Source organism: Pelophylax lessonae (assembly GCF_965119305.1).
Source record: "Pelophylax lessonae genome assembly, chromosome: 7".
NCBI lineage: Eukaryota > Metazoa > Chordata > Amphibia > Anura > Ranidae > Pelophylax > Pelophylax lessonae.
Window position 1 is genome coordinate 4,100,732 of NC_138774.1, and position 24,152 is coordinate 4,124,883.

The following is a 24,152-nucleotide window of genomic DNA, read 5'->3' on the forward strand; positions in this document are numbered from 1 at the left end:
GGATGGACAGACGGATGGCCAGGAAATACACCACCCCCCCAGCGGGACAATCAACTGGCAGGTAAATACACCACCCCCTCCCCGCCAGAGGGACAGACAACCGGCCGGCAGGTAAATACACCACCCCCTTCCCCCCCCAGCGTGATGGACGGGTGGCCTGCAAGTAAATAGACCACCCCCCCAGTGGGATGGACAGACGGACTCGGGGTCACTGCTCCACGCCCTTTCATCCTCAAGACCCCAAATTTTTATCAGCTGTAAGGGAGCGTCTTGGCTACCTGCGATACTATTTTGGGGTCTCCAGCAGCTTTGGTTCGCCCGTGACAGCAATTTTCCCGCGGCGGTGTGTGTGTCCCACCTCAGCCCCTCCTCCATCAGCTGTTCGCTAAGTCTTAGAATTTCATCGGACCTTAAAAATGTCTTGTGTGCATGCGCACCGGGGCTCGCACCAGCTGGGTTATGATTTAGCGTCACCGGAAGGGACGAGGTCCGTAATTTTCATGGGTCCGACAAAATTTTAGAACACCGGCAGGTAAATACACCACCCCTCCCCCCAAGCGTGACGAACGGGCAGCCTGCAAGTAAATACACCACCCCCCCCCCCCCAGGGGGATGGACGGGTGGCCAGCAGGCAAACACACCCCCCCCCCAGTGGGACGTCCGGCCGGCCAGACAGCCAGCATTCTTACCTCCTCTGGCCGTGCGTCTCCTCCCTCTTCCTGGCCAATGGCCAGTAAAATCGCTTCTCTTTTCAGCCAATCAGGGAAGGGGTCTCAAGACCTGTTTCCTGATTGGCTGAAAGGAGAATCAGTATGATAATAGTGAATATTCATCCGCTTATGTCACACAACTGGGTGGGCTCAGGGTGCAGTGCTCTGTGCCCTGAGCCCACCCTTTTATGAAGCCTATTAGAGCCTCTGGCTCTAATCACGTGCTTCAAAAAGAAAAAAAAAACCCTATTGGAATCCATGCGTCCGGCGCCCTGCATGTAGATTAGGGGGCGGATGCATGGATAGGGGGGCGGCGCCCCTGCACCCCCAATGGACAGGCCGCCAGTAGCTCTAATGCAATTTGTACAGTAGTCATCATAATTATCTCTGCTAGATCCACCAGACAGATCAACACATGTATAATGCAACAATGTATTCAAATATTCAAAGTTTCCTCTCCTTCCCTATGGCCTGTGATATCTTCCGGAATGATGTGTTTGTAAACAAAGATCTTTACATCCCACCCACATATCATTGCCAAGTGCCACAAAATTGGGCGCTGTATGGAATTCACCAATGCAAAGATTGCAGGACACAAGATTTACAGAAAGGCCCCTTTCACACTTGTGCGACTTGTCCTGCGATTTGGGACTGCAAAGTCACATGACAAGTCGTACTCCATGATTTCCAATGAGTACCGTTCATATCTGTGGGACTTCAAGACGCAACGACTTCAAAGTAGTACCTGCACTACTTTGATTTTAACCACTTTCAGACCGGAGGATTTGGCTGCTCAAAGACCAGGCCCTATTTTGGAATTCGTGACTTTAACGGACAATTGTGCGGTCGTGCGACGCTGTACCCAAACAAAATTGATGTCCTTTTTTCCCACAAACAGAGCTTTCTTTTGGTGGTATTTGATCACCTGTGCGATTTTTATTTTTTGCGCTATAAACAAAAAAAGAGCGACAATTTTTATGTTTGAAATTGTCAAAAAAAATGTAAAAATCAAAATTTTTTAACATTTTTGGCCAATTTGTTTTCTGCTACATATTTTTGATAAAAAAATCTCAATAAGCGTATTTTGATTGGTTTGCGCAAAAGTTATTGCGTTTACTAACTACGAGATTTATGTCATTTTTATTGTTTTTTTTTTTTACTAGTAATGGCGGCGATCTGCGATTATTTTTTTGCGGGACTGCGACATTGCGGCGCACAGATCAGACCCCTAACTGACATTTTTGACACTTTTGGGGGGACCAGTGACATTACTACAGTAATCAGTGCTAAAAATATGCACTGTCACTGTACTAATGACACTGGCAGGGAAGGGGATAACTTTATTGGTGATCAAGGGGTTAAATGCGTCCCTAGGGGCATGATTCTAACTGTTAGGGGGCGTGGCTTGTGATGTAACCACAGAGACATACGATCCTACATAGCAGGATCACATCCTGGGAGATCGACAGACGGTTGTGTTTACATCAGCCGTCTGTCTTTCTCTCTCAGCTGCGGGAGATCGCGAGTGACCGGCGGCCATCGTAGCCGCCAGGCACAAGTGCTGGCTCCCGGCTGACGAGCGGGGGTGGGAGCGCGCCGCCGCCGGCGCACGCTCGCCCCTTAGAGTCTCCTGAGCGAGCGACGTAGTACTACATCGCTATGCCCAGGAGCGGCTGTCTGCCACAGTAAAACTGCGGCGGGCGGTCATAAAGTGGTTAATGTGTTTTGAGGTCCATAGATATAGACATAGACATAGCCTCAAGTCCAGTCAAAATCGTGGTAAAATCGAACGACTTTTTAGGTCGCACAAGTGTGAAAGGGGCCTAAGTGCCGAATCACACATATGCGCTGCGGGAACCCTGCAAATCCACTGCGGGTTCCCTCATCGCACTAAACGCGCAGGCAGTTCACACCGCCATATGCGAATTGCTGGGGGTGTCAACACAAAGGTAGCGACACCCAGGGCTGCTGTTAGAAATCATGGGGCCCCGTACAGCCTACCTGGCAGGGCCCCCCCTCCCCCCGAATATATCAAGACAATATTTTCACTAAAAATACACTAAAATCATTATTAGCGGACACAAAAATCACAAAGAACCCGCAAATTCACCCTTTTTATTATTTTTTTTTACATTTTTTCAAATGTTAAATTTTTTTTACAATTTTAGTTTTTTTTTAAATAATTCATTACAATTTTTAATTATTATTATTATTTTTTTACAATTTGTAATTTTTCCACAGGACAGGGAATCCTGCAGCACTGTGGCCAGGAAAGGGGGGGCTTCCATATGTAATTGCCCTTCTGCCCGACCGAGCTGATTCCCCGTGCTGTTAGGGCTCCCCTGTGTGTCCTGGCCCCCTACTGGAGGACTGGTGGCCCCCCCCCCCATCAGCAGCCCTGATGACACCCCCAGATCAGTTTGCATATTGCAGTGCGCACTATCAGTTCGGACATGAATCCGATCGCATAGGTGTGAATCACCATGTGATCCGATTCTGGTGCAGACCCGCATCGCACTGCCATATGAGAATCGCTGGGGGGTGTCAATACAAAGTTAATGACACCCCCAGATCAGTTCCCATATCGCAGTGCGCACTGTCAATTCGGACATGATTTGGATGGCATAGGAGTGAACACCCATGCGATCCGATTCTGATGCAGACCCAAAAAAAGGGTCCTGTGCGACTTTGCTCCGAATGCGATGCAAATTCAGCCATACAATCTGTATGGCTGAATTTGCAATGCACAGACATCGCATGTGATTTGCAGAGCAGTGCGCCGCGAATCACATGCGATGTCTGACATTGCAGATGTGTGAACCGGCACTTAGTGCTGGATCACACATATGCGATGCGGGAACCCTGCAAATCCACTGCGGGTTCCCGCATCTCACTCTACTCGCAGGCAGTTCACACCGCCATATGCGAATTGCTGGGGGAGGAGTTAATTCAAAGTTAACGACACCCCCAGATCAGTTTGCAGATCGCAGAGCGCACTGTCAGTTCGGAGATGAATTTGGATCGCATGGGTGCGAACACTCATGCGATCCGATTCTGGTGTGGACCAAAAAAAAGGGTCCCGTGTGACTTTGCTCCGAATGCGATGCAAATTCAGCCATAAAATCTGTATGGCTGAATTTGCATCGCACAGATATCGCATGTGATTTGCAGAGCAGCGAGAAACGATTCGCATGTAATGTCTGACATTGCATATGTGTGCTCCGGCACTTAGTGCGATGGGGGAACCCTGCGAATTCACATGCGATGGGGGAACCCTGCGAATTCACTGCGGGTTCCCCCATCGCACTCAACACCGATTGCCGCCTGACACCTGCGATCGTTCCCCGCTGAGAGAGAAGGACGGTCGGATGTTGTAAACACAGCTGACCGTTCTTCTCCCTGGAATGATCACAGAGCTCTTGTGATCCTTCTATATAGGATCACATATCTCTATGGTCACTTCACAAGCCACACCCCCCACAGTTAGACTCACTCCCCTAGGTACACATTTAACCCTTTGATCGTCCACAGTGTTAACCCCTTCCCTGCCAGTGTCATTATTACAGTGACAGTGCATATTTTTAGCACTGATTATTGTAGTAATGTCACTGGTCCCCCCAAAAGTGTCAAAAATGTCAGTTAGGAGTCCGATCTGTCTGCCGCAATGTCGCAGTCCCGCTAAAAATCGCAGATCGCCACCATTACTAGTAAAAAAAGAAAAACAATAAAAATGACAAATCTTTCCCGTAGTTAGTAAACGCAATAACTTTTGCACAAACCAATCAAAATACGCTTATTGCGATTTTCTTTACCAAAAATATGTAGCAGAAAACAAATTGGCCTAAAATGTTAAAAAATTTTGATTTAAAATTTTTTTTTGGGAATGTTATATAGCAGAAAGTAAAAAATATTTTTTCAGAATTGTCGCTCTTTTATTGTTTATAGCGCAAAAAATAAAAATCGCACAGGTGATCAAATACCAATACAAGAAAGCTCTGTTTGTGGGGGAAAAAGGGCATCAATTTTATTTGGGTACAGCGCCGCACGACCGCACAATTGTCCGTTAAAGTAACGCAGTGCTGAATCCCAAAATATGGCTTGGTCATTAAGGGGGAAAATCCTTTCCGGTCCAGAACTGGTTAATGACACCCCCAGATCAGTTCGCATATCGCAGTGTGCACTGTCAGTTCGGACATGAATCGTATCGCATAGGTGTGACCAACCATGCAATCTGAATCTGGTGCAGACCCCAAAAAAAAGGGTCCTATGTGACTTTGCTCCGAATGCTATGCGTGTATGGCTGGATTTGCATCACACAGACATCGCATGTGACTTGCAGAGCAGCGTGCCGTGATTCGCATGCGATGTCTGACATCGCACACGTGTGTGAACCGCGACTTATACATAATTCCTCTCACCGATCCAATTCTCTGCCTTGTACAATTTTTTTATTTCACGCTCACAATAAGAATATTTAATCCTCCCCCTTTTTGCTGAAAAAAACGTTTTCAGGATTCAAAAACATTTGAGAGCGGCAGACGTCACTTCGAGACGGCGAACGCACCCCACCTGGTTATCGCAACTCGCAAATCTGTCAACGCTGCAGCAGAAAAAAAAAAAAATTAAACTGCGAGCGGCCGGCGATTCTGTAAAGATCAAATATGAATAATTGCATTTCCCGAGATTAAATTCAACAATTTTCGAAACGTTTTAACACTTAATACGCCGGCGGGCTTACGCCATGCTGCAGTGCGAAGGGGCGGAGATGGCGTGGAACCTTTTTACTATTTGTCATAGTCACTGAATTCTGATCACTAACTGGTACCGATGGGTAAAAAAAACCAAACCAGACCCAAATCATTCAATATACAACCGGTGTCAGACCTCACATTATTCCTGTAGGGGCCACATCACCCCTCACCTTTTCTGGTATACTCTTCCCTTTTAAAAATCTAAGTAATCAGCAGAGACCATGGGGAAAAAAAGAGCATTCAATCAATGCAACTATCAAAAAGTAATTCATTCCTGCCCCCCAGAACAATGCTGCCCCATGCACCTGCCTAGATAGTAAACACAGCTCTAGGGGGATGAAGAATTTAATTAGGCAAGCTGAGATCATTGACTGCGCCGAGACTGAACATTGGATTATGGCAGATACTCGCCGCATTCTTTGTCCTCTTTTGTTGCCGTCCAGAACCTGCCAGTTTGTTTCAGAACTGGTGAAGCCGCGCAGGCCTGGAACCCAGCAGCTCTGAGCGCCCGGTGACCCCGGGATTATAGAAAGCCAAGAACTGAAATCTGAGTCCTCGGCCTACACCTTCTACCAGCAATGCTCAGCTCCTGCCTAGAGACCCTCCACCATCCTCACACATTGTGAAGATTTCCTTGCATTAAATAAAGTTTATTTACAAATGGCGAAAAACCACAAATTACAAGCGGTATACGGATTGCAGCCCTTGAGGGCGGGAGCTGATACCCAAAAAATCTGCGCCATTGTTTTTCGACCTGTCTCATACAATTCGCTCAAATCATTTTTCTCCTATTAATTTACCACTTTAGGGCCTCCGCTCATCTGAGCAATGTGAAGCCAGCAGGAAAAAAAAAAAAAGAAAAAAATATTAGGTTTGCCGATTATGTAACCAAAGTGACAAACTTGTATTCTGGGGCCTGCAAATTTTTACATTTTAATTGACCCCAAATCAAGTCAAGCGGTCAGTCTTTATTAGAGAGGCATAGACAACCCTGAATGTGGCACTGATACAAAACATATATATATATATATATATATATATATATATATATATATATATATATATATATATATAATTTTTTAATACATATATCATTTATTTATATATATAATATATATATATATATATATATATATATATATATATATATATATATATATAATTTTTTTATACATATATCATATATATATATATACATATATATATATATATATATATATAATTTTTTTAATACATATATCATTTATATATATATATGTATATATATATATATATATATATATATATATATATATATATATATATATATATATATTTATATATATAATTTTTTTATACATATATCATATATATATATATATAATATATATATACATATATATATATATATACATATAATTTTTTAATACATATATCATATATCATATATATATATATATATATATATATACATATATACGTATATATATAAAATAATATATGATATATAATTTTTTAGACATATATCATATATTTATATATATATATATCATATCATATAATATATAAACATATATATATATATAATTTTTTTATACATATATCATATGAATATATATAATATTATATATATATATATATATATATATATATATATATATATATATATATATATATATATATGTATGTATATCATATATAATATATAAACAAAATATATATAAAATATATATATCATATATTTATACATGCATTATATATATTATTTACCTCATTATAAATATTTTTGTATAATCCAAAACAAAAATATAATTAAAATATTTAGTATAAGTCTATACTTAGACGATATGAAGATTTGTATCCTCATATTGAAAGACTATTTAATACTTTTATAAATATTTACAAAAAAATGCATTCAACTGGATTGTTACATCTATCTGTCTATCTATCTATCTATCTATCTATCTATCTATCTATCTATCTATCTATCTATCTATCTATCTATCTATCTATCTATCTATCTATCTATCTATCTATCTATCTATCTATCTATCTATCTATCTATCTATCTATCTATATATCTATCCATCTATCTATCCATCTTTCTATAATTTTATCTACGTAAATGTCATCTACGTATCTATTTATTACTAAAGCTGGATATACACTATACAACTTTTGTTGTTAGATTTCCTTTAGATTTATCTTCAACTATTTAGTATAAGGGCCTGCCCAATTGCATACAAATATAATATGTTTAGGTTTGATCTCATATTATATGGTTTTGGTAAATCTAAAGAAAAAAATCTAAAGAAAATAGTCCCTAAAGATGGATACACACAATACAACTTTTGTTGTTTGATTTCCTTTATATTTACCTTCAACTATGTAGTATAAGGGCCGGCCTGGTTGCCTACTAATTGAAAATGTAAAGGTTTGACCTCATATTATATGGTTTTGGTAAATCTAAAGCTGGATACACACTATACAATTTTCTTTAGATTTTTTTTTTTCCTTTAGATTTACCAAAACCATATAATATGAGATCAAACCTAAACATATTACATTTGTATGCAATCAGGCAGGCCCTTGCACTACATAGTTGAAAGTAAATCTTAAGGAAATCAAACAACAAAAGTTGTATATAGCGTGAACCCAGCTTTAAGGAAAAAATCTAAAGAAAATTATATAGTGTGTATCCAGCCTAATACATGGACAGCTTGATAGATACATACATAGATACATTGTAAACTTATACACATAAAGATCTAAATATATATATAAATTGTTTCATGCGTTATATTATCTTCTGCATATTATACATTTTTTTAAAAAATGAATTATTAATAAGATCTCTGTATTTAAAAAAAAAAAAAAAGGTTCTACACCGCACAATTTGATAACAGCCACTTAAATGCTTTATAATTGTCTAATATATTCACAGTGAATATTCTCACAGATAAAGGCTGGAGCGCAGACAGTAATATTGGGCGGGAGGGGGGAAGACACTGAATTATGGATTTAAGCTGGCAGAGGGCTGAAAAAAAAAAAAAAAAAAAGACTCAGAAATATCAGAATTTATGGGAAGCGTCACTGGTGACTGCTCTCCGAGCGGATGTCTTCTCTGCCTGTGACGAAGCGTTTGTGATTTAACATGGATGACCGAGCGCTGGCGGAGATGGATGTCCGGGAATTTAATACAGCGATAGAATAAGACGCTCCGGTTTATATTCAAGAACATCCGAAATCTCCAAGTCACAAAAACAGCTTCACAGGAAATCTAATTACCCTCAAATAGAGATTACTGGCATTTTTTTTTTTTTTTTTTTTTTTGTGTGTTTACGGGTATTTGAAAATCCTTGGCATTCACAATGAAATGACAGTCAACGTAAAGGCTCTTTTATTCTCAATAAATACATGTTTAAAAATTAAATAGAACCTGTCTATTCATGAGTGGAGTTATTTTAAAATAGCATTGTGTGTCGCAAAAAAAAAAAAAAAAAATGTATGGGCGCCGCTGAATTTAACCTGCCGTGGAAAATTGCAAAATTTGTCCTCTGACATGTAAACTTATAAATAAAAAAACAAAAAAATAAAAAAAAAACACTTAAGGCCTGGTTCACACTGGTGCGTAAAGCGCTTTGATTTGAGATATTCTGTAAATTAACATTTTTAGAAGAATGCATAAAAGAAAAAAAAAAAAATCAAGCATGATAAAAAAAAAAATGTAAAAAAAAAATTAAAACAGTGTCTGATTTGTTCTTTCCAGTATTCGGTTTCAAAAAGTTCTTCCTTATGCAATTAGATGTAATTAGTTATTACTCTGTCTGGGATTTATTATAATAAGGAGTGAACAGTGAGAGGGGTGCAATTCAAAACACAAGGCCCAAGTCCTCGCTGAGCAGCCTCAGACGCATGATGGAGGTGATGGAAAATTCACGCCTTTCTTTCTGATTGTTAGACCAGAATTAGAAGAGCGTTACATTGTTATATCAATGCACAATTCCATGGAATGTATGCAGCATCCTACAAAACAAAACCTCAACAGCTTACAAGACAACCAAATGGACAAACCAACAGAAAACTGCAAAATCTATCAATTCTTCTACCCAAATCAATTATTTGGGTATTATCCACATGTATTTTATTTATCTATTATTTATCTATTTATCTACCTATAAAATGATTTCACATCTCAGCAAAAAAAATTAAAAATCATTTTATCAGATGTACCTATTAAAAACAAATAAATAATCACATGTTAAAAAAACAAAAATCATAAAAATATATATATATGATATATATATATATATATATATATATATATATATATATATAAAATAACAAGATTTCTGTTATTATTCAACCCATCATCTTTGTAGAGTTGAAATACAGTAAGAGCACCGGTGAAAATTTCACAATAAATTTATGTAAAAATAATCCCGCCAGGTGTAAGGCACAAAATAAAAAATAATTTCATGAAATTAATTGTCTGACATATATCAATCATTAGCTATAAAATATGTTTCTGTAATCAACATCATAAACAATTCATGTTTAGTTTTATAATTCTTTTTTTTTTTTCCTTTAAATTTGAGGCCAAATGTCAGTATTTTTTTTTTTTAAATTAGATGATTTGGTATTAGGCAAAAAAAAAAAGTTAAAAAATAGATGATTTGGTATTAGGCAAAAAAAAAAAAAAGTTAAATCCAGGTAGTTAATGTCATTCCCAAATAACTGTTAAAACAGTTATTTGGGAATTACATTAACTACCTGGATTTAACTTTTTTTTTCCGTAAGTTTCTTTCTCCCTTGACAGAAAGCAAATAAATAAGCTTATAGAGGACTTAAGCTGGATACACACTATACAATTTTCTGTAGATTTTTTTTTCCTTTAGATTTACCAAAACCATATAATATGTGGTCAGACCTAAACACTTTCACATTAAACACATAAAAATGTACAATTTGTATGCAATGAGGCAGGCAAGGGCACTACATAGTTGAAGGTAAATCTAAAGGAAATTTACCAACAAAAGTGTGTGTCCAGCTTAAGCAAAACACTAAATATTAAAATACCATTTTTTTCCACCTTTATAAATATTGCGCACTTGCACCTTCTACACACAAAGCAATTACGCCCCATTTTGAAAAAGTGTTTATTTTCCTTGTTTTTTTTTTTTTTTTCTTTTTCTTTCTTTTTAATACAACAAATAAAATATTGCTCCCATATAAATTCTAAACTAAACTTGTTCAACAAAGAAACATTAACAATATTTTGTGTTGACATGTATTTAATTTTCAGACAACTTATTTTTTTATTTTTTTTTTTTTAAACAGACTGCAGAATTTATTGAAAATAAATAATTGGCAACTGTAATAGGCAATTTGAATAAAATTGTTGAAAAAAGCAACCTTTAATGAAAATAGTGTTTATTATACATCAGATACTAAATGAATAAAGTAAATGATCTTTTTTATTTTTTTTTAACTTTTTTTAAATTAACTTCAAAAAAAGTTTTAATATACAAAACTGTACACTTATAAAGTTGGCAGAAATTATTTTTGTTGATTGTTTGCTATTTTTTTTTTTGGGAGGGGGAGGGAGGGGGGGGGGCTGAAATTTAGCTCCTTAGAGAGAAGGCGTGAAAATGCCACAATGAATTGTAGTGAGGATGAAACCAGCGGTGTCTTTTTCTCCAGTGACCGCAGAACAAGGGCCACAAAAGATTGGGGATAACAGGGGCAAAGAGGGAACTTTCAACCAGGGCAGCCTTTGTGTTTCTGGATACAAATAAGGCAATTGTAGCATTATGTGTGGAGGATTAAAAACACCAGGAAAACACTGAGCCAGGCTTAAGTGCAATGAAGATATGTAGGCTGAACAACAATTAAAGTAAGTGCTCTGCTATGAAAAAAAGAAAACAAAAAAGAAAAAAAGGAGAAGATTTTTATTTTTATTTTACTATCATAGTTGTTATTACTCCTACCTATTTTTATTGCTTCCATCATTTTTTTTCCCACTAATGTTTCTGTTCTTGTTGGTGCTATTATGGCAATGCTATTATTTTGTTTTACTACCAGTAATGGTATTAATAAAAAAATAAAAAAATAGCATAATAAATAAAATGTTACATGTTTTCAAAATTATTGAATGCACAGACAAATTAATATACAAAAGGAGGAAAACAGAGAATATATATATATATATATATATATATATATATGTGTGTATATATATATATATATATATATATACACATATATGTATGTATTTATATATATATACATATATGTATGTATATATATATATATATATATACATATATGTATGTGTGTGTATATATATATATATATATATATATATATATATATATATATATATATATATATATATATATATATATATATATATATATATATATATATATATACACATATATGTATATATACATATATATATGTATATATATATACACATACATGTATATATATATATACATATATATATATATATATATATATCACATATATGTGTATATATATATGTATATATATATATATATATATATATATATATATATATATATATATATATGTGTGTATATATATATGTGTGTATATATATATATATATTTTTTTTTTTACAAAAATAGAAACATGTAAAAAACAAATGTTGATTGAATAGCAGGAGTCAGAGAGAGGTTACAGAATATTAACTTTTTTTTTTCTCAATCTGAATTATTTTACAAAAAATATACATTTATTAAAGTAGTTAAATGACTGGGAGGAGATACAGAGAGAGGACACAGAATATTAACTTTTTTTTTTTTTCTGAATCTAAATGTATGACAAAAGAAAAAGAGAAGGGAGGGGTGTTATTAAGAATTATTTTACAAAAAATATATATATATATTTTTTTAAGTAGTTAAATGACTGGGAGGAGACACAGAGAGAGGACACAGAATATTAACTTTTTTTTTTTTTTCTAAATCTGAATATATGACAAGAGAAAAAGAAAGGGGAGGGGTGTTATTAAGAATTATTTTACACATTTTTTTTTTTTTAAGTAGTTAAATAAATGGGAAGAGACACAGAGAGAGGGCACAGAATGAGTCATTACAAAAACAAATCCTGAAAGAAAGAGTGAGGGGGATGTTATTACAATGATTTAAAAAAAGAAAATAAAATAGTCAGAAACAGAAGAAAAGCAGAATAATGGTTTACAGAAGTAGTAGTACAGGCAGGGAGTGTACTCTTAGCACAGGCAGGGAGTGTACTCTTAGCACAGGCAGGGAGTGTACTCTTAGCACAGGCAGGGAGTGTACTCTTAGCACAGGCAGGGAGTGTACTCTCAGCACAGGCAGGGAGTGTACTCTTAGCACAGGCAGGGAGTGTACTCTCAGCACAGGCAGGGAGTGTACTCTTAGCACAGGCAGGGAGTGTACTCTCAGCACAGGCAGGGAGTGTACTCTTAGCACAGGCAGGGAGTGTACTCTTAGCACAGGCAGGGAGTGTACTCTTAGCACAGGCAGGGAGTGTACTCTTAGCACAGGCAGGGAGTGTACTCTCAGCACAGGCAGGGAGTGTACTCTTAGCACAGGCAGGGAGTGTACTCTTAGCACAGGCAGGGAGTGTACTCTTAGCACAGGCAGGGAGTGTACTCTCAGCACAGGCAGGGAGTGTACTCTTAGCACAGGCAGGGAGTGTACTCTCAGCACAGGCAGGGAGTGTACTCTTAGCACAGGCAGGGAGTGTACTCTCAGCACAGGCAGGGAGTGTACTCTTAGCACAGGCAGGGAGTGTACTCTCAGCACAGGCAGGGAGTGTACTCTTAGCACAGGCAGGGAGTGTACTCTCAGCACAGGCAGGGAGTGTACTCTTAGCACAGGCAGGGAGTGTACTCTTAGCACAGGCAGGGAGTGTACTCTTAGCACAGGCAGGGAGTGTACTCTTAGCACAGGCAGGGAGTGTACTCTTAGCAGGTGTACTGGGAACTTTAACAGGAATTTAGCACTCTTTGGATAAACACAGATCAGATTTTGGGAGCAAAAATAAAAAATAAAAATAGAAAAAAGAAAAAATAAAGTTAAAATAAATAATCTGTTATTTTAGCTAGTGCTGATAATATTTCCATGTGTGTGACCACATGAATATTATAAATAAATCAAAATATAATTTTTGATCAGTGGGTAAGGTGTGCAGGGCACATTTTTTGGTCCCCAGTATTCTGCCACCACTGGGAGAACATTCCATAGACACCGCTGGGACCAGTGACATCTGTGAATTTTGATTGCAGCAAGAGAACAAAACCCAAAGAGAGAGAGAGAGAGGGGGGAGAGGTCTGAGAACAACCCCCCTCCCTCCCTTCCCCAGACCTACAGAGACCCCTCTGTCACACCGAACCTCTTCCATATACAACAAAAGCTACAAAATAAAAATATATAAGATGCATAATGATATGTGATAGTGAATACATGACATGCAGCAATGCTCCATGGACAGCCTTGGATTATACATAATGCTAGGACATACAGAAGATACACTTGTGGTTTTTTGTTTTTTTTTTTAGCCTGGAAACTTAAAAAAAAAAAAAGAAAAAAAAATGAAATTGTTGCAGAAGAAGAAGAAGGTGGATGGTTTCCATCTCAGATCTTGGATCTTGGACCATCTCAGATCTTGGATCTTGGACCATCTCAGATCTTGGATCTTGGACCATCTCAGATCTTGGGATAGTAAAGACACCTCCAGACACAAGAAAAACCAATTCCCAGACTTTGAGGTTCTCCATAAAACAATGGCAACAGAAAAAAGAACACAATTTTTGTTTTTCTCTAATAAAAGGAAGGTCACCTGATAAGATTCTGCTGTGGTCAAGGCGCTGGAAGGCAGAGAGGCACACAAGTCTCTGGGAGAGGACAAGACAAGAAGAGTCCAGTAAACAGCTTGGCTAGAATAGGTCATTATTATGGTATTGCCATGTCTGGAGCTCCAAGCTCCTGGAGTCTTCTACTGAATTTTATTTTGTATAAAGTTTCTTTTTTTTTTTTTTCTTTAAATTTTTCCTTCCTCCAGAAAAGAATATAAGTTAAGAAAAAAAAAGCTCTTTTTTTTTTTTTAGGAAAAATCCAGAGTCCATGTTGTCCAGGTGTCCTCTGGTCAGAGATCATGGCAGGATGAGTCTGATTTGACGCTATGGGAGAAAACTTCATGTTGTTGGGGGTCTCCTGGTGGGGTCATCCTTTTCTCTTTCTGTCTCCTGTTACAGAACCAGACCCGGACCACCTCCTTCTCCAGCTGCAGGCTGTCTGCCAGGGAGGAGATCTCCTGGGCTGCAGGTTTGGGGCATTTGAGAAAGTGGGTCTCCAGCACCCCCTTGACACTCACCTCTATGGAGGTCCTCTTCTTCCTTTTCCTACCCTGAGCTGCGATCTTGTCTATACTGGTGGGGCTCCCAGTGGAGGAATCAGCCTCCTCCAGCCACTTGTTCAGAAGGGGTTTCAGCTTGCACATGTTCTTGAAGCTGAGCTGGAGGGCTTCAAACCTGCAGATGGTGGTCTGGGAGAAGACATTCCCGTAGAGGGTGCCCAGTGCCAAGCCCACGTCAGCCTGGGTGAAGCCCAACTTGATCCTCCTTTGTTTGAACTGCTTGGCAAACTGCTCCAGCTCATCAGAGGTGGGGGTCTCCTCGTCGGAATGGTCCTGGCAGTGGTGGCTGCCCAGGTCCCCATGCTCGGTGGCATCTCTGAGCACAGGGTGTAGGCTCTGGGTGCTGACAGTCTGGGGTGGTGGTGGGGTGAGGGCACCATGGTCCAGCATGCCACTGACGCTGAAGCCAGACTGGGAGTAGAGGGCCTGGCCGCTGGAGGTCAGAGAGGGGTTGTTGTGGACTGGGCTGGCCCCCCAGGCGTTCGGGTGGTTGGCATGGGGCGACCTGTGGTGGATGATGGCTCCTAGCTGGAGGTCCTCTCTGCCAGGCTTGATGTCCTGCTGCTCCAGGGGGCTGGTTGACCAAGGGTTGGCATCGGCCAAGCTGCTCATCCAGTGGTGCCCCAGAGGGTGGCCATTGCTGGGCACCCCCTGCAGGTAGTCGGTCTGCAGCAGCTTCTGGGGGTTCCTGAAGGGGCTTCCCTGCTGCATGCTACCAGGGTCTGCATGGACCAGGGCTGGGCTGCTCAGAATGCTGTAGGGATTGGAGGCAGCTGTGGCCATTTCGGCTCCCCTGCCAGTCAGAGTGTGGCACAGGCTCCAGCCTCTGACATCTACAAGGTAAGGGGAGCCTGATCAGTGACAGCACCCCCAGCCAATGGGGACCGCCGGGGGGAGGGACTCTGCCTGCACAGCAGCCTGGCACTGGCAGGGGTTAACTGCTGCTGAGGAGGAAGTCTTCATTGGCTCCTGAGAGTCCCGGGGATTAACCCTTCCCTGCCTGCAGGAGAGAGCAAGGAATCTGGAAATATTCTCCACTGCATGTCTGAAAATTCACCCCTCTTCTAAATATTCACCCTTTCCTTCCCTAAATATTCTTCCCTTCCCTAAAATACTTACCCCTTCCCTAAATATTCACCCCTTCCCTTCCCTAAATATTCTTCCCTTCCCTAAAATACTTACCCCTTCCCTAAATATTCACCCCTTCCCTTCCCTAAATATTCTTCCCTTCCCTAAAATACTTACCCCTTCCCTAAATATTCACCCCTTCCCTTCCCTAAATATTCTTCCCTTCCCTAAAATAATTACCCCCTTCCCTAAATATTCTTCCCTTCCCTAAAATACTTACCCCTTCCCTAAATATTCACCCCTCCCTAAATATTCTTCCCTTCCCTAAAATACTTACCCCCTTCCCTAAATATTCACTCACTTCCCTAGATATTCACCCTCTTCCTAAATATTCACCCTTTCATTCTAAACATTCTCATCGTCCATGCTAAATACTGCACCCCCTAAATATTCACCCCTTCTTAAATATTCACCCCATTCCTAAATGACCAATCCCCTGCTAAATGTTCACCCCCTTCCTATTCATTCACCCGCTTCCTAAATGACCAATCCCCTCCTAAATGTCCCCCCCTTCCTAATCGTTCACCCCCTTCCTAAATATTCACCCCCTTCCTAAATGACCAATCCACTCCTAAATGTTCACCCCCTCCCTATTCGATCATCCCCTTCCTAAATATTCACCCCCTTCCTAAATGTTCACTCCATTCCACTCTTACATGTTCACCCCCTTCCTGTTCGTTCACCCCTTCCTAAATGACCAATCACCTGCTAAATGTTCACCCCCTTCCTATTCGTTCACCCCTTCCTAAATATTCACCCCCTTCCTAAATGACCAATCACCCTCCTACATTTTCACCCCCTTCCTATTCGTTCACCCCTTCCTAAATATTAACCCCCTTCCTAAATGACCAATCACCCTCCTACATTTCACCCCCTTCCTAAATTTCCATTCCACTCCTAAATGTTCACCCCCTCCCTATTCGATCACCCCCTCCCTAAATATTCAACCCCTTCCTAAATGTTCACCCCATTCCACTCCTACATGTTCACCCCCTTCCTATTCATTCACCCTCTTCCTATATGTTCACCCCCCTTCCTGTTCGTTCACCCCTTCCTAAATGACCAATCACCTGCTAAATGTTCACCCCCTTCCTATTCGTTCACCCCTTCCTAAATGTTCACCCCCTTCCTAAATATTCACCCCCTTCCTAACTGTTCAATCCCCCTCCTAAATGTTCACCCCTCTTCTTACATGTTCATTGCTTCATCCTAAACATCCTTTCTCAATATATTAACCCCCCTAAACAATTTCACCCGTCCATGCAAAATACTCCCCCTCCCAGATATTCACCCCTTCCTAAATAATTACCCCTCCAGCCTAAACATCATTTCTAAATATTTACCCCTCCATCTTAAACATTCTCACCTGTCCATGCTAAATACTCCATTTCCTAAATAGTTACCCTATCCCAAATATTCACCCCCTCCTAAATATACACCCCTCCATCCCAAACATTCACCCCCGTCCATACTCCTTTTACTAAATACCCCCTTCCCGAAATCTTCACCCTTTAAAAAAATATTTACCCTTCCATTCTAAGCACTATTCATAAATATTCACCCCTTCATTCACCCCCCCCCCCTCCATCCTAATCTTTCTAAATAAAAAAAACCCATCCTACCTCGATATTCATCCCTTCATAAATATTTACCCCTTCATTTCAAACATTCTCCCGCCTCCATCTTAAAAACACCCTTACTAATACACCCCCCCCCCCTTTCAAAAATATTCACCTCCTTCATCCTAAACGCCCTTCCTAAATATTCAACCCCTCCATTCTACCCCTGTCATCCTAATGGCACGCCTTCCTAAATGCCCCTTCCTAAATTGCCAACCCCCCTTAATAAACATTCACCACTTCCATCTACCCATCTAGCCTAAATATTCACCCCTTCATCCTAAATATTCACCCCTTCATTCTACATATTCACCCTTTCATCCTACATATTCACCCCTTCATCCTAAATATTCACCCCTTCATCCTACATATTCACCCCTTCATCCTACATATTCACCCCTTCATCCTAAATATTCACCCCTTCATTCTACATATTCACCCCTTCATCCTACATATTCACCCCTTCATCCTAAAAAATCACCGCTTCACCGTAAATATTCAACCCTTCATCCTAAATATTTAACCCTTCATCCTAAATATTTAACCCTTCACCCTATATTCACCGATTCATCCTAAATATTCACCCCTTCATCCTAAATATTCACCCCTTCATCCTAAATATTCACCCCTTCATTCTACATATTCACCCCTTCATCCTACATATTCACCCCTTCATCCTAAATATTCACCCCTTCATCCTACATATTCACCCCTTCATCCTACATATTCACCCCTTCATCCTAAATATTCACCCCTTCATTCTACATATTCACCCCTTCATCCTACATATTCACCCCTTCATCCTAAAAAATCACCGCTTCACCGTAAATATTCAACCCTTCATCCTAAATATTTAACCCTTCATCCTAAATATTTAACCCTTCACCCTATATTCACCGATTCATCCTAAATATTCACCCCTTCATCCTAAATATTCACCCCTTCATCCTAAATATTCCTTACCGCCTTATATTACCCCTCTTTCCTAATATTCATCCTCTCATTCTAAATAGTTCCCTTATACCCCCTTCCTAAATATTTGCCCCCCCCCCATGCTAAATATCCACCCCATCCATCCTTAGTATTCACCCCTTAATCCACAATTTTCACCCTATCCAACCTAAATATTCACCTCTTTATGCCTAATATTCACCCTTTTATCATCAATATATACTGGCATATTCACCCTCCTTCTAACCCCCCCCCCCCCCATCCCACCATCCCACCCCCAGCTCTGAGCCCTCCAGCAGCAGTCAGTCCTCTTGTCCCATCCTAGGAATCCCTACAGATCCCATTGCTCTGTACACCCAGTAATGAGGGTCTTGTGCCCCCCCAGATTGTCGGTAATCATATAATAAATGTGTTTGTTACAATGTGTCTTTCGCTTTAATTTCACAGTTTACAAATTGAATTGTTTTTGTATGTCATGCATTTATTTTCCCCCATTTTCTTCGTCATTTCTCCCATGTGTCGCACGGGTTCCATGCAGCGAAAAAAAAAAAAAAAACCCCGAAAATAGGCGAATTTGCCCGACTAAAGCGGCGGTTTGTCGCAGCCCCTCCGTGCCTGGCTGGATGTGTCGCCGATTCCTCGCCTCTGCCGGCTGACAAAGTGACCTTCTACTGCAGAATAGGAGGCGAGCCGGCGACTAATTGTATCTGCACTTATAGAAGAAGCGCCAGAAGCTCTTATTGGTTTGGAAATTCCATGAAATATATTGCCGGTGCTCCCAGGTTAAGCTTGATTTAAATTAGCATACATTTTCATCTGTTTAGTGGAATAAAAGAAGCGAGCATGGAGCGCCGGGCTCATTAATTCCCAGACTGTGAGCAGCTCACAGGGGGCTCCGAGGGGCCACAATCCCCCCCATCTCATCCAGGGGCCCCGGACACACACTGGAGGTAACTGCGACCAAATCTGCCTGCAAGTGGGAAATGGTCGCCTTGTGTTTATTTGTATCGTTGAGATTGTTCACTTTTATTGTGAGTATGGGGGGGGGGGGGGGTCGCACTGTGCACAGAGACTGAGAGATTAGAAAAAGGTTTATTAATACGAGTGTCGGGGGGTCACCCACCCTGCAATATATGGGGGGGGGGGGGGTCACCCATCCTGCAATATATGGGGGCTGCATTGTCTGTCCTGTCACTCAGCTCTGGCCTGGGGGTGTACAGTTGCAGGTTGTATAGAGGGGTCACATGGGGGTGGGGGGGGGGGGTAGTTGTGTAGTTGTTGTGTGCACAGTGAGGTGTAAAAGTTTGTATGTATGAAAAACTAAAAAATACAAAAAAAGAAAATAAAAATAAAACATAGAGAGGTATATATATATATATATGTAAAAAGATAGATATTTACAAACCAGTGTAGAAGATCATACTAAAAAAATACAAAAAATAAAATATATAGAGGTGTATATATATATATATATATATATATATATATATATATATATATATATATATATATATATATATATATATATATATATAGAGAGAGAGAGAGATAGATAGATAGATAGATAGATAGATAGATAGATAGATAGATAGATAGATAGATAGATAGATAGATAGATAGATAGATAGATAGATAGATAGATAGATAGATATTTACAAACAAGTGTAGAAGATCATATATTGTGCAAAATTGTTGTATTTACATTGTATACAAAGTATTGTAGAAGGTTGTATATTATATAATAATATATGTATATACACTGTATACAGAGGAGTGTAGAAGGTTAAAGATCATATAAAATATGTACATGTATTATGTATACAAAGTATTGTAGAAAGTTGTATATTATAATATGTGTATGCACATTGTATACAGTGAGGTGTAGAAGGTTACATATTGTATAATTATAATTAACCTTGTATACAGATTTGTGTAAATGGTTGTATATTGTATACAAATTGTGTATTTACATTCTATAGAGGGGTATGTAGAAAGCGTTTTATATATGTATATATATATATATATATATATATATATATATATATATATATATATATATATATATATATATATACACACACACATATCATATATATATATATATATATATATATATATATATATATATATATATATATATATTATATACATATATATATATATATATAATATAAATAGCTACATTTACAATGTATACAAAGTATTGCAGAAGGTTATATATTATATAATATGATGTGAATGTACATTGTATACAGTGTAATGTGGAAGGTGGTATATTGTGTTGCAGTTTGTGTATCTGCATTTTAAAGCTTGTAGTATAAAGAGGTAATTTCTGTATATTGTATAACTAGGTAAATAATCCAGTTGTATATCGCAGTGTATACTGTCTAACAGTTTGTATAGGTAAATAAAGCAGAGGCATGCTGGTAGTGTGATTTGTAGGCGGCTGCATACTGTGTAATTGTAGTTGCATTGTATACAGAGAATTGTATAAGGTGGTATATTGTGTAAACATTGTGTAATTACATTGTATATAGAGAAGTGTAGATTGTTGTATATTGTATATTAATTTGAAGATGTACATTGTATACAGAGAAGTATAGAAGGTAATATATTGCATTTTATTTGGGTATCTGCATTTTATAACTTAGAGTAGATTGTTAAATGTTGTATACTGGTATTATGTGAATTGAAGTATAGATGTGTGTATACTGTGTAACAGTTTGTGTAGTTGTATACAATTATGTGTATATACATTGTATACAGAGTATATTAGAAGGTTGTATTTTGTGTAACAATTTGTGTGGCATGCATTGTATACAGAGAAGTATATTGTGTAACAATTTGTGTGGCTGAATTGTATACAGGGAAGTATATTGTGTAACAATTTGTGTGGCTGAATTGTATACAGAGAAGTATACTATGTAACAATTTGTGTGACTGCATTGCATACAGAGATGTATACTGTGTAACAATTTGTGTGGCTGAATTGCATACAGATATATATACTGTGTAACAATTTGTGTGGCTGCATTGTATACAGAGAAGTATACTATGTAACAATTTGTGTGGCTGAATTGTATACAGAGAAGTATATTGTGTAACAATTTGTGTGACTGCATTGCATACAGAGATGTATACTGTGTAACAATTTGTGTGGCTGCATTGCATACAGAGATGTATACTGTGTAACAATTTGTGTGGCTGCATTGCATACAGAGATGTATACTGTGTAACAATTTGTGTGGCTGAATTGTATACAGAGAAGTATATTGTGTAACAATTTGTGTAGTTGCATTGCATACAGAGAATTGTAAAATATTGCACATTATCTAACAGTTTGTGTAATTGCACTGTATACAGTGGAGTGTACAAAGTTGTATATTGTATTACAGTTTGTGTATCTGCATTTTATTGTTATATATTGTATACTTAGTTGTGTTCTCCCATCTAAATTGAAGTGTAGATGTGTGCATATTTTGTAGAAGGTTGCATACTATATAACTAGTTTTGTAGTAGCATTGTATTTAGAGAATTGTAGAAGGTTATAAATTGTATTAAAAAATATGTGTATGTACATTGTATACAGTGAAGTGTAGAAGGTTGTTTATTGTGTTACAGCTTGTGTGTCTGCCTTTTTATAACTTGTAACTTAAAGAGTAGATTGTTATACATATAACTAGTTGTGTACTAAAGAATTGAAGTGTAGATGTGTACACTCTGTGTGTGTACACTGTGTGTGTGCACACTGTGTAATGTGTGTACACTGTAATAGTTTGTGTAGTTGTATAAAGCAGAAGCATCTAGTGGTATGATTTGTAGAAGATTACACACTGTGTAGCTAGTTGTCTAGTTGCATTGTATATAGAGAATTGTAGAAGATTGTATTTTGTGTAACAATTTGGCTGCATTGTATACAGAGAAGTCTATTGTGTAACATTTTGTGTAATTGTATAAAAATATGTGTATATACATTGTCTATAAATTATTGTAGAAGGTTGTATTTTGTGTACCAATTTGGCTGCATTGTATACAGAGAAAAGTAAATTGTGTAACATTTTGTGTAATTGTACAAAAATATGTGTATATACATTGTATATAAAGTACTGTAGAAGATTGTATTTTGTGTAACATTTTGGCTGCGTAGTATACAGAGAAGTCTATTGTGTAACAATTAGTGTAATTGTATAAAAATAAGTGTATTTACATTATATACTGAGTTTCGTAAAATGTTGTATATTGTGTAGCAATTTGTGTGGTTGAATTGTATACAGAGAAGTATATTGTGTAACAATGTGGCTTCAACATATACACCAAAGTTTATTATGTAACAATTTGTGTAATCATATTAAATAGGTGTATTTACATTATATACAGAGTTTTGTAGAAGGTTGTAGATTGTGTAGCAATTTGTGTGGTTGAATTGTATATTGTGTTACAGTTTGTGTAGTTGCATTGTATAGCGGGAAGTGGAGAAGGTTGTATATTGTGCAGTAATTTGTGTGGCTGAATTGTATACAGAGAAGTATATTGTGTAACACTGTGTGTAGTTGCATTGTATAGAGGGAAGTGGAGAAGGTTGTACATTACTTTGTGTAGTTGTGTAAAGTGGAGACACACTTCTAGTGTGAATTGCAGAAGGATGGATAATGTGTACCAGTTTGTGAAGTTCCAGTGCTGTGAGCAGACGTGTGATTTATGGGTGTTGTTTTGTATATTTGTGGCTGTCTATATTGTAGAACATCTGTTGTATGTTTGGTGGTTGTGGTGTGACAAGTGTCAGGCTGTATACTGTGTATATGGTATGTATACTGTGTCAGGCTGTATACTGTGTATATGGTATGTATACTGTGTCAGGCTGTATACTGTGTATATGGTATGTATACTGTGTCAGGCTGTATACGGTGTATATGGTATATATACTTTGTCAGGCTATATACTGTGTCAGGCTGTATACTGTGTATATGTTATATATACTGTGTCAGGCTGTATACTGTGTATATGATGTGTATACTGTGTCAGGCTCTATACTGTGTATATGGTATGTATACTGTGTCAGGCTGTATACTGTGTATATGGTATGTATACTGTGTCAGGCTGTATACTGTGTATATGGTATGTATACTGTGTCAGGCTGTATACGGTGTATATGGTATATATACTGTGTCAGGCTATATACTGTGTCAGGCTGTATACTGTGTATATGGTATGTATACTGTGTCAGGCTGTATACGGTGTATATGGTATATATACTTTGTCAGGCTATATACTGTGTCAGGCTGTATACTGTGTATATGTTATATATACTGTGTCAGGCTGTATACTGTGTATATGATGTGTATACTGTGTCAGGCTCTATACTGTGTATATGGTATGTATACTGTGTCAGGCTGTATACTGTGTATATGGTATGTATACTGTGTCAGGCTGTATACTGTGTATATGGTATGTATACTGTGTCAGGCTGTATACTGTATATGGTATGTATACTGTGTCAGGCTGTATACTGTGTATATGGTATGTATACGGTGTCAGGCTGTATACTGTGTATATGGTTTGTATACTGTGTCAGGCTGTATACTGTG

General features: G+C 38.2%; 1 protein-coding gene across 1 annotated transcript; it reads right to left on the reverse strand.

The window, feature by feature from the left end:
• Nucleotides 1-14,261: 14,261 nt before the first annotated feature.
• Nucleotides 14,262-15,899, reverse strand: POU3F4 (POU class 3 homeobox 4). The gene has a single exon (XM_082263426.1). The coding sequence runs from the start codon at nucleotides 15,650-15,652 to the stop codon at nucleotides 14,600-14,602; it is 1,053 nt and encodes a 350-aa protein (XP_082119552.1). The 5' UTR covers nucleotides 15,653-15,899; the 3' UTR covers nucleotides 14,262-14,599.
• Nucleotides 15,900-24,152: the final 8,253 nt, after the last annotated feature.